The sequence below is a fragment of the Anomalospiza imberbis genome, chromosome 9, assembly GCF_031753505.1.
Source record: "Anomalospiza imberbis isolate Cuckoo-Finch-1a 21T00152 chromosome 9, ASM3175350v1, whole genome shotgun sequence".
Lineage (NCBI taxonomy): Eukaryota > Metazoa > Chordata > Aves > Passeriformes > Viduidae > Anomalospiza > Anomalospiza imberbis.
The window spans coordinates 1,870,183-1,881,280 of record NC_089689.1 but is presented as its reverse complement, the minus strand read 5'-3'; the positions used below and the strand labels follow the sequence as shown (position 1 = coordinate 1,881,280).

At 61.8% G+C, this 11,098-nt stretch overlaps 2 protein-coding genes across 2 annotated transcripts; both read left to right on the top strand.

Annotated features, from left to right (window-relative positions):
- Positions 1–1,415: 1,415 nt before the first annotated feature.
- Positions 1,416–4,914, top strand: ITPA (inosine triphosphatase). The gene is made up of 8 exons (XM_068199155.1): positions 1,416–1,565; positions 1,646–1,703; positions 1,801–1,865; positions 2,381–2,454; positions 3,057–3,088; positions 3,684–3,799; positions 4,293–4,369; positions 4,633–4,914. The coding sequence occupies exons 1-8, from the start codon at positions 1,503–1,505 to the stop codon at positions 4,751–4,753; spliced, it is 606 nt and encodes a 201-aa protein (XP_068055256.1). The 5' UTR covers positions 1,416–1,502; the 3' UTR covers positions 4,754–4,914.
- A 303-nt stretch (positions 4,915–5,217) lies between these two features.
- On the top strand, positions 5,218–10,591 carry METTL13 (methyltransferase 13, eEF1A N-terminus and K55). The gene is made up of 8 exons (XM_068199271.1): positions 5,218–5,422; positions 6,186–6,933; positions 7,589–7,788; positions 8,381–8,576; positions 8,797–8,940; positions 9,125–9,334; positions 9,694–9,825; positions 10,259–10,591. The coding sequence occupies exons 1-8, from the start codon at positions 5,270–5,272 to the stop codon at positions 10,531–10,533; spliced, it is 2,058 nt and encodes a 685-aa protein (XP_068055372.1). The 5' UTR covers positions 5,218–5,269; the 3' UTR covers positions 10,534–10,591.
- The last annotated feature ends 507 nt before the right edge of the window (positions 10,592–11,098 follow it).

Below are 11,098 nucleotides of genomic sequence, written 5' to 3'. Positions count from 1 at the left end.
CAGCAGTGTCTGCATGCTTGGGGATTGGTTTTCACTTGGGAGATGTTATGAAGGAGATTCTACAACAAAAACAACTCCTTCACCCAAGCTTTGGGTCTGTTTTACCCATTCCTGCATTGTGCAGAGGACAGACCATCAGCTGCTGTTTTCCACATGATTTCTTTTGTGCAGGGAATGGCATCCTCTGGCAAAAGCAGTGCATTCCTCCTCTCGGGATTGCTGTGTGAGCCTGTGGTGTGACCCCAGGTCCCCGTGCCTGAGGGCAAGGGGGGCTGCAGGGATGTGACACAGGTGCAGAGAGGCCTCCTGGCTGTGGCAGCTGGGCAACCCAGGGGGAAAGAAGTCCCTCCTGAGAAGTCCCCTTGTAAAGCAGGAGCCTTGGCAGGGTCTGGCAGTGAGGGGGGCCTGGGTGCAAGGTGGGACAGCGGGGACTCTGCTGCTGCTCCTTCCCAGGGCTGCTCCCCACATGCGCTGACCTGTTCCTGCAGGGCTCCACACCGGCCCCACGGACAGAACTCTTGACTCGAGCCTCGAGTTCTCCTGCATTTACCTGAGATGCAGGGCAGGGAAAGCTGCCACAACTCAACCAGCAGTGCACTGCCCCGAGGTGCTACAATTGGGTGTTGATCAGTTTTAGGTTCAAGTCACTCAGTGCTGGGGTCGTCCTGGGCACAGACATTGCCAAGGGACAGCCCTGGCTGTGAGAGGCACCGCCAGCAGCAAACCAACAACGGCGGATCGCTCCGACACAGGAAACCCGATGACAGAAAGTGCAGAGACGCGCCTGAGGTCGGAGGCTGAACAGCAGTGAACAGTGGCTTGGAGCACAATCCCCTCGCCGATTCCCCAAGTACAGCTGATTCTACCTCGGGAGCAGCAGCGCGGGATCCGAAGGCCGGGGCCGTGAGCAGGGCCCGGGGCCGTGAGCAGGGCCCGGGGCCGTGAGCAGGAGCCGGGGCCGTGAGCAGGGCCCGGGGCCGTGAGCAGGAGCCGGGGCCGTGAGCAGGGCCCGGGGCCGTGAGCAGGAGCCGGGGCCGTGAGCAGGCCCGGGGCCGTGAGCAGGGCCCGGGGCCGTGAGCAGGAGCCGGGGCCGTGAGCGGGGCCCGGGGCCGTGAGCGGGGCCCGGGGCCGTGAGCGGGGCCGGGGGCCGTGAGCGGGGCCCGGGGCCGTGAGCGGGGCCCGGGGCCGTGAGCGGGGCCCGGGGCCGTGAGCGGGCCCGGGGCCGTGAGCAGGAGCCGGGGCCGTGAGCAGGGCCCGGGGCCGTGAGCAGGGCCCGGGGCCGTGAGCAGGGCCCGGTTGCCATGGCGACCCGCCCCGCCCTCCGCGCGCCTCTCGCGGCGCGGGCCGGCAGCTCCCGCCTCTCTGGCGTGGGCGGACGCCCTTCCCATTGGCCGGACGCTGCGGGGCGGGCACGTTTCCCATTGGTCGAGCGCTGCGGGGCGCGGCGGCGCCGCGGGCGCTGATTGGCGGCCGGGCGCGCAGGGGCCGCGCGCGCGGTCAGCATGGCGGCGCCGGCGCGGCGGAGCGTCGTGTTCGTGACAGGCAACGCCAAGAAACTGGAGGAGGTGAGCGCGGCGGGACCGCGCCTGGCCAGCGGGTTTGCCTCCCTCCCTCCCTCCCCTGTCACTCCCTTCTCCCTGCGCAGGTCACGCAGATCCTCGGGGACTCCTCTCCCTACACGCTGGTGGCGAAGAAGATTGACCGTAAGTTGTCGGTGGGCCCTGGCGGGATGCGGCGGCTCGGCTCGGCTCGTCCCGGTCCGGCCGTGTGCTCAGCACCGCTCCATCCCCGTGTCCGCAGTGCCCGAGTACCAGGGGGAGCCAGACGAGATCTCGGTGCAGAAGTGCCGCGAAGCCGCCCGGCAGGTCACTCGCTCCTTCCCCTTTCCCGGCGGGATGGGTGTGGAGGGACCCCAGACAGGGACACTGAGGCATCCCAACCTCGCTGCTCTCGCATCACCCGGCTGTTCTGGTTTATGCTGGTGTGTCCCTCTAGCAGCGGGAGGTCACGGAAGCTCCTTCAGTCCAGGCCCGCTGGCTGCAGGACAAAGAGTTTTATGTCTGCTGAACATTGCAGAGCTGGCTCTGGGCTGGGTGTCCTGCAGGCATGCCTCTGGAACACAGGCTTTCCCTTTCCTCGTCCTCCAGGATGGCAGGGAGAGTTCAGCTCTGCTTGTTTTTCTCCGTGTGAAACCCTCCCTACTGTTCTTCAGCCTCTCTGGCCTGCCTGGGGGGAGTTTGGGTTTGGTTGTGTCTGTCTGGTTTATGTTGCCTTTGATCTCACGTGGAAACACGAGGATGGGACGGAGCAAGGGAATGGGTTTGGAGGCAGTGCCTTCCTTTAGGTCTAATGTTCTCCTTCTCTTGGGCTGTCACTGTAGGTTCAGGGACCTGTTATAGTAGAGGACACCTGCTTGTGCTTCAATGCCCTGGGGGGCCTCCCAGGACCCTACATGTAAGTGGCTGTTTCCCCTTTCACGTGCCAGGGTTAGGAGCACGGGCTGGCAGGGTGGGCTCCCCACTCCAGGAGCAGTGGGGTCAGGGAGGTGATTGCTGTGCCCTGCCCCTCATCCTGCAGCCCAGGGGCTGCACTGAGCTCCTTAAGCCCTGTGGTAAGTCATGGAGCAGGAATGGAGAGACAGACCTGGGCTGCTGGCTCTGGTTCCCAATCTGTGGTGCCTGCTCTGGCAGCTTGGGAACCTGTCCAAAGAGCAGGTTCTGTGCAGCAAAGGCACCAAGCCTTTCAGCAGGACTCTGCCATGAGTTCCCTATAGGTTCTCCTAGGGACAGCTTTAATCCAGAAGATAACAAAGTTATTGTGTATTTATATACAGTAAATACAGTAAATTAAATACCCCACTGCTGTTTTCACCGTGTCCCCTTAAGCTTAAGAGGTAAGTGTGTCCTTCCTGGTTAATAGTCCAGAATGAGTGATCTTACAGCACCTTGAGAGGGATTCAAATGCCTGTGAAAATGTAAGCAACAATGTCACAAGCATGCCTGTATTTCTGAGAGATAATTGCAAAAATTGATCTTCCCTCTTTCCTTCCTTTTCAGAAAATGGTTCCTGGAGAAACTCAAGCCAGAAGGTACTGCACTCATGTTACTGCTCCGTGTGTAACCCACTCCTTTGCCCCTGAAGTGGCTCCCTACCCATGCTGGGGGAACCAACAGGTTCCTTGAGCCTGTTCTGTGCCCTCCTTCCCAGGATGTTGTTTTTCTCAGTAGTTCCATCCCTGGATTCCCAGACTCCTGCTGCAGGCTGGTGGCAGGGCTCATGGGAGCATCTTGTTTGTCCTCAGTGTGACCTGGAAGATCTCCTGCTCCCTGTGGCTTCAGGGCAAGCCCCTCTCCACTGTTGCTCCCCTCCCCTGCTGTGCCTTGATGCCACAGTTCAGAGTGTGACTGCAAATCCTGTGCTGGTCTCATTAACATGGGCACTAATCACCTTCAAGCACCAGGGGCTTTAGTTATGCTGGGTTGCTTCCACTCACAAATTCATAGCAGGGCTCTGGAGAAGAGATCGGAGGCGCTGGCTTCAGGCACAGCAGGGATCCTGGTGCCTGAGCTTTGTCACCTCCCGTGGTGGTTGGGAATGCCACGTAGAACACATCCGTGCCTGGGTGGCTGTGCTGGGCTCCCAGGGAGCAGCAGGGACGCCAGGCTCCCTTCTGTGTCCCCCAGGCCTGTACAAGCTGCTGGCTGGCTTTGAGGACAAGTCTGCCTACGCGCTCTGCACCTTCGCCTTCAGCAGCGGGAACCCGGAGGAGCCAGTGAGGCTCTTCAAAGGCCAGACCCACGTAGGTGCTGTGTGCTGGGGGAGCAGGGCTCTGCTGGGACTTTGGTGGCAGCACTGGCTCTGCTGAGGACAATTGTGGTGGCCTCTGGGTCGCTGGATGTTGGCAGCAGGCTCAGGGAGAGCGCAGCTGGTGGGAGGGGGGTGCTGAGGGCGCAGCCCTTTGTTCAGCGGTGCTCCCTGAACTCTGCACGTTACCCCCATCTCCCTCTCACAGGGCTGTATTCAGGTTCAGTTCTTAGCTCTGTTATTTGGAGAGGTCAGAGCACTGTCGGCACTGGGCAGCGTGAGTTTGGAGCTGCTGATTTCGGTCACATGCTGGGGGGGAGCTGGGGAGGGGACAGCACCCTGCAGGGCCTGTGCTGGCTGCAGTGTGAGCCATGGCTGCGTGTCTCCCTCTGTGTTTGAGATGTAACTGCAGGGGAACTGCAGTCTTTAAGGGTTTTTTGTGCTTTTTTGGTGTTCTTTTAAAGTTGTTCTGTGCTTTCTCATGGCAGGGACTGATAGTGGAGCCCAGGGGCCCTCGGGATTTTGGCTGGGATCCCTGCTTTCAGCCAAATGGCTACGACCAGACGTAGGTGGTGTTTTACCTACAGCTCTTTGTGTAAAGCAAACCTTGGTCAAGGGTGTCCAGGGGAACTTGCTTGTGAGGAAGGGCATGAGGGAGAAATGTCCTCCTGGATCAGAAGAGGGTGGGTGCTGGGAAGCCCCCGGTTCAGGGGTTGTGTCACTACCGATGCCCCGCTGAGCCAAGCAGGGAGGCACAGGGGAGCTCTCGGCGCTCCAGGAATGTGCTGTAGTGTCCCCCCTACTGACACTTGTTTCTGTCCCCTGCAGCTACGCTGAAATGCCCAAGGCAGTGAAGAACTCCATCTCGCACCGGTACAGGGCGCTGAGCGAGCTCTCGGCCTTCTTTCTTCAGAGCGACTCGCCAGAGCCGCGCCCCGCTCCCAGCTAGCGCCCGAGCCGCGGGCTCCCAACCACACAGAATTCCTGGGGTGGGCAAGGACCTCTGGAGATCTCCTCGTCCAAGCCCTGCCAGGGCAGGTGCTGTGCACGTCACACGCAGCGCGGCAGACTCCCGCCGCTGCGGGATGCCATTAAAGCCGCTCCTTTTGACCCACCGCTGCCTCGCTCTCCGCTCCTTTTGTTGCTTCAGCAGTGCCGCAGAGCCCAGCGGGTGTGCGCTGTCGAAGCTGCGCGGTTGTGACTCGGGGGCGGCTTCGGACCGGCACCGGCACCGGCACCGGGCGGGGGCGCGCCGCGAACGCTGCGCGGTGGAGCGCGGAGCGGCCGGGGCGGAGCTGCAGCCAATGGGGAGCGGCCGGGGCGGAGCTGCAGCCAATGGGGAGCGGCCGGGGCGGAGCTGCAGCCAATGGGCGGCGGGCGCGCCGCGCCGCGCAGCCGGAAGCGGTCAGCGCGGCGGACACGTGGGGCGCGGCGGGAGCGGGGCCCGGCCCGGCCCGGCCCGGCCATGGAGCTGCTGCCCCGCAGCCCCGCCGAGTTCGGCTCCGCACGCTACTGGGATCGCTTCTTCCGCCAGCGCGGGCAGCGGCCCTTCGAGTGGTACGGCGCCTTCCCGGAGCTCTGCCCCGTTCTGCACAAGTATGTGCGGCCCCGCGACAAGGTGAGTCCCGGCTGGTACCCAGCGCAGTGTCCCCTCCGGGCTCCTCCTGGGCGGCGAGCGCTGAGGTTGGTTGCCTGCAGAAGAGGAGGCTCAGGACTGACCTTCTCGCTCTCTACAACTCCCCGAACGGAGGTTGTAGCCCGCTGGGGGTTGGCTTCTTCTCCCAGGCAGCCAGCAGCAGGAGGAAAGAACAGAGTCTTGAGCTGCGCCAGAGAAGGTTTAGGGTGGACATTTGGAGGATGGATTTCTTCAGAGAAAGGGCGCTTAGACATTGGAATGGACTGCCTAGAGGGAGGTGGTGGAGTCACCGTCCCTGGCGGTGTTTAAGGAGAAACGGGACGTGGCACTCGGTGGTTGGCATGGTGGTGTTTGGTCATAGCTTGGACTCCATGTTCTCAGAGGTCTTTTCCCGTGGTTGGTTCTAGTTGGTTCTGTGTGCAAGGTCTGACACAGATGATGTGAAGCCCCCGTTGTGCCTTAGCAAGAGGACGGGAGAGACCCCTGGGTGGCCCTGGTCTGGGCAGCTCTGGGGTTTAAAGCGGCGACATCCTTCTCAAAAAACATGCAGCAGACGCATCACTTCTCTGCCCACGGGACTGTTCTCTGTGGACGGGTTATCTTAGGCCACGGGTTATCTTAGGAGAGTGAGGCTGCAGGCCCTGAGGGTGTGGTTTTCACAGACACATCTGATACTTGCTCCTAGAATGGGGGGGTTATTTCCAGGGTGTTCTCACCATCACGCTGCTCTCGTGCTGCTGCCCAGGTTCTCGTGGTGGGCTGTGGGAACTCGGAGCTCAGCGAGCAGATGTACGACGTGGGGATGTGCCAGGACATCGTCAACATCGACGTCAGCGACGCCGTGATCCGCCAGATGCGGGAGCGCAGCGCGAGCACCAGGCCCAGGATGAGCTACCTGCTGATGGACATGCTCCAGATGGACTTCCCTGATGCCCACTTCCAAGTGGTCCTGGACAAAGGCACGCTGGATGCCCTCCTGACTGATGAGGAGGAGGCCACTTTAGCCAAGGTGGACCAGATGTTTGCTGAGATCAGCCGGGTCCTGCAGGTAGGAGGGCGCTACCTCTGCGTCTCCTTGGCTCAAGCCCACGTGCTGAAGAAAGCCGTGGAATACTTCTCCCAGGAAGGCTGGGTGGTGCGTGTCCACCAGGTGGCCAGCAGTGGGGACCAGCAGCAGTTTGTCCTGCCGGTCTTCGTGTACGTGATGACAAAGTTCAGGAAGATGCCTGGCTCAGAAGCACGGATCCTGGAGATCTGCCCCGAGGAGCAGGACAAGCCCATGCGGGTGGAGAGCGCGGAGCGGCTGGTGGCAGCGGTGAAGGACAGGCAGCATTATGCCCTGCTCTGCAGCCAGATCAGCAAAACCCCCTGCAGGGAACAGGTTTCCTTGGATCTGTGTGACAAGGAGAGTGGGAAGCCCCGCTACACGCTGCACGTGGTGGACAGCCCCTCGGTGAAACCTTCCCGGGACAATCACTTTGCCATCTTCATCAGTGAGTACGGCCTGTCCAGGCTGCAGTCAGGTGCTGCAAAACAGCCAGCCCTTCAGGGCCTGTTGAGTGTGGGGCTGGAGAGGGGAATAACCCACCTGTGTGAGTCGGGTTGATGTTTTAGTCCTGGCTTTGCGGTGGGATATGTGCTTGCCTGGTGGTGCAAGCAGAGGTGTGGCACAGAGCTGCTTGGGCAGAGGGACACTGCCTGCCCTGCCTCCAAGGTGGTGTTTCCTGCCTGGATGCTGGTGACAGCCAAGTTAGCACCTCGTGGCTGGGAAGGCATTGCTGCTCTCTCTGGGTGTCCTGGCTTGCAGGGCCAGACCCCTGGGGCTGCGCGCACCGAGATGTATCGGCCTCTGCCAGCAACACCATTCCCTCCCTGCATCCCTGCAAAGCTGGGGCTGAGCAGAGCCTGGAGACAGCCCAGGAGCCTCTTGGGCCCCTCCCTTCTAATGAGATGTGGCTTTTCCAGCTTCTTGCAGGAGCCTGCCCAAAACAGGGGATACCCTGGCTCTTTTGATGGTCACAGTGCACGGCTCTAGCCAAGCAGTGCTACCTCCCTTAAGTGTCCTGCCATTCCCGGTGGCTCCTCCCTTGGAGGCTCGAGAGCCAGGAGCAGCCCAGGCTGATGGCATGATGGCAGCCCCTTCTGCAGTCCCACAGGGCAGGGAGACCGAGTGGCTCTTTGGGACGGAGGAAGGGCGGAGGCAGCTGGCGGCCAGCGCGGGCTTCGGGCGCCTGCTGACGGTGGCCCTGCACAGGGAGCAGCGCTACGAGGGCATGGCCGCCATCCAGGCAGAGCTCTCGGGGAAGGTGATGGAGCTGGCCCCGCCGGGCCTCCCTGACCGGCAGCAGGTGAGCCCCCTCTGCCTGCCCCCTGGCTGGGCTTCCCAAAACAAGGCCAGGCTGGCTCTCTGCCAGCAGGGAAACCCTCTTCTCCAAAGGAGACCGAGCTGCAAGGCGTGAGCTGGATGCTTTGGTGGGAGGGAGATAGGCCTCAGGTGCAGCCTCTCTTGGCTTTCCCTCCAGCTGTCTGTCTGTGCTTGGAGGCAGGATTTGAGGTGCTTGTGTGGTAGGATTCAGTACAAAGTCCTTGCCCGCCAAAACCCAGCATCCCAAGAAAAACAGAGATCCAGAAATCCTAAAAGCATCCAGCCCCCTGTCTTAATCCTGGCTTTAACTTCTGTTCCTTCTGTCTTCTCTTTCCTGCCCCAACTCCACACATCTGAGCTCTTGCAAAGAATCTTGCTGTGTTTGTTCCCCTGCACTCCCTGTGTTCACTGTGGGAGTGAATCTAGTGCAGATCCCCAGCTCTCCTGTGGCTTCCCACTGCTCCTCTATTGTGTCTGCTTCGTCCTGGCTCTGTAGCCATGGTCAGGACAGTGGGAATGCCAAGCTGTCTTCCTGTAGCCTTCCTCATTCCCAGCAGCCCCTCTCCTCCCTGCAGGTGCCCTTCCTGTCTGTGGGAGGGGACATCGGGGTGCGGGCGGTGCGGCACTGTGGCAGCAGCCCCCTGAGCGGGGAGTTCGTCGTGGAGGACGTGAAGGGAGATGGCACCTGCTACTTCCGCCGCCTCGTCTTCCTCCAGAACAGGAACGTGGTGCAGTCTGAGGCTCGGCTCTTGGCCCCCACACCTCTCCCAGGTACACGGGGCAGGGGCCCAGGCTGATTTTTTAGGGTGACAGAGAGTGAGAGCAATACAGGAAGAAGGTAGAAGTCCCGCTGGGATCTGCCTGTCGTGCCCCAGAGCAGCCCTGGGAGTGTTTTTACACCGTGGGTGGGACAGGGCTGGGGGTGGCTTTTTCCCAGAAAGCACCTCCATCTCCCCCCTTGTCTTACTGGCTGGTGTCTCCTGTTACTCAGGCCAGAAGAAGAGGAGGAAAGACAAGAAAAAACCCAGCCCCACTGAGCCACCTGGAGCCATCGACAAGAGCTACCTGTGCTGTGAGCACCACAAGGCCATGGTTGCGGGGCTCTGCCTGCTGGGGGGCCCCGACGCCCTCCCAGGTGACGAGGCCAGCAGTGGGAGGCTGTGCTGGGGCAGGTGTCCCCACGCCACAGCCCCTTGGGGAAAGGCTCTTTTGGCCAAGGTGCCCCGTGCACCATTCCCAAAGCGGTTTGGGGACGGTGGGTGGGACGAGCAGTGGGATTACGGCATCCTGGTGGCTCACTGGGTGCTGTCGGTTGGCAGGAGAGCTGGCAGTGCTGGTGGTGGGGCTCGGCGGGGGCAGCCTGCCCCTCTTCGTCCATGATTACTTCTCGCAGGCCCGCGTGGCCGTGGTGGAGATCGACCCCTCCATGCTGGAAGTGGCCACGCGCTGGTTCGGTTTCTCCCAGGGTGACCGCATGCAGGTGCACGTCTCCGATGGCCTGGACTACGTGGCCAAGCTGGCAGCTGAAGGTACCATCTCCCAGAGCATTTGAGGTGCCCCATCGAGCCCAGTGGGTGCCATGCTGGGTAATGGAGTCCTGGGCTGTTGTCACCACCTGCTTCCTCTTCCTGCCCATCTCCTGCTGTGTGCCACAATCTCCAGCCTCACCAGGTGTCTGCCGCTCACGGCCTGTCCTTGCCAGCCTGTGTAGTGGATCTGAGATTTGTTGCCTCCCCCAGCACCAAGGGCTTGTAAAGAGAAACCCCAGCCGAGAAGACCCCCATAACATGGCAGAAGGGGTGTCTTGACCATCCCTTCTTTGGCCTTCCTATGTGTGTAGCTCACCTCTGTCCCATAGGATAACAACTGTCTGTGCTTTGTCCTGCAGCACCAGCCCAGTATGATGCCATCATGTTTGATGTGGACAGCAAAGACCTCACGGTGGGGATGAGCTGCCCACCCCCCGCCTTTGTGGAGAAGCCCTTTCTGCAGAAAGTTAAAACCATCCTCAAGCCAGAAGGTAGGAGGGGAGATCTGGCCATGTCCCCATGGCCAGGCTGGCCAGTTCTGAGTGGGGTTGGGGCCGTGCCACCGCTTCTCATCCTGGAGAATAGTGGCTACAGCCAGGATTGCTGCATGGCATCCCCTTCTACTGGCGGGTCCTGCATCTGGGTGTTTCCGTGGGCACTGTGAGGACAGCAGGATGGAGTGGGTGCCCTGAGACGGGCTGAGACATCCCAGGGGCCCAGCAGAGTTTTCTGGAAGCAGAAGGTGTAGGCGGTACCTGAGAACAGATCTCATGGCCACCCACAACCCGCGTGGCAGCAGGGACGTGGAGCGGGGCTGGGGACACCGGTGAGGGACACGTTTTCAGCAGGGTGGCACAGGGTGGCAGGGAGCAGGCTGGGGTGCGCAGGCTGCTCTGAACTGCCCTCCCTCTCGCCCTGCTGCAGGCGTCTTCGTGCTCAACCTGGTGTGCCGCGACGCCCGGCTGAAGGAGTCCGTCCTGGCCGCCCTCAGGGCCGTCTTCCCGCTGCTCTACGCGCGCCGCATCCACGGGGAGGTCAACGAGATCCTGTTCTGCCAGCCGGGCCCCGCGGGCCGGCGCGGCCCCGCAGAGCTGGGGGCGCGGGCGCGGGCGCTGGAGGGGGCCCTGCGGCAGCCGGGCCGGCCCTGGGACAGCTCGTACGCGCTGGCAGACATGCTGCAGGCCGTCCTCGTGCTCTGAGGGGGCTCCGCTGCTGCTCCGGCACGGCAGGCCTCCTCTGGGGAGGTGCCCGTGGCCGGCACTGCCGCCCAGCTCTGGCCTGGGCCTGCTGGAAGGATGGGACGGACACGGGAAGGTGCTTCCTGAGGAAGGGCTCCAGCACCATGCAGGGCTGTACGGCGTTCAGCTGGTGGGCTGAGGAAGGTGCTGTGGGACTGGCAGAAGTGTGCGTTTGGGTCTGTCCTCGTTGCTTTCCCACCTTGGGAGGAGCATCCCTCTGACCCTTCTCCTTCAGCACAGCTCCTTTCTTTCTTTCTGATGGTGCCTCTCCCCCATCTCCAGCATTCCTGGTGTCTCTGCAGGGCCCCAGGCCTGCTCCAAGCCTGCTTGTGGATGTGTGTGGGTGGGCTGCGAGCTGTGAGAATAAAGTGCTCAGGGGTGCTCTGAGGCCTGCAGTGATTTGCTAAGGCTTATTTCTGAAGCACCCAGACCCCTGGAAAAACTGCAGTCACCTCTGCACTTCAAAGCCATGTCCTGGGAGCAGGCAGCTGCCCCTTGAACCCCACTCGCCACTCACCCTCCCCAG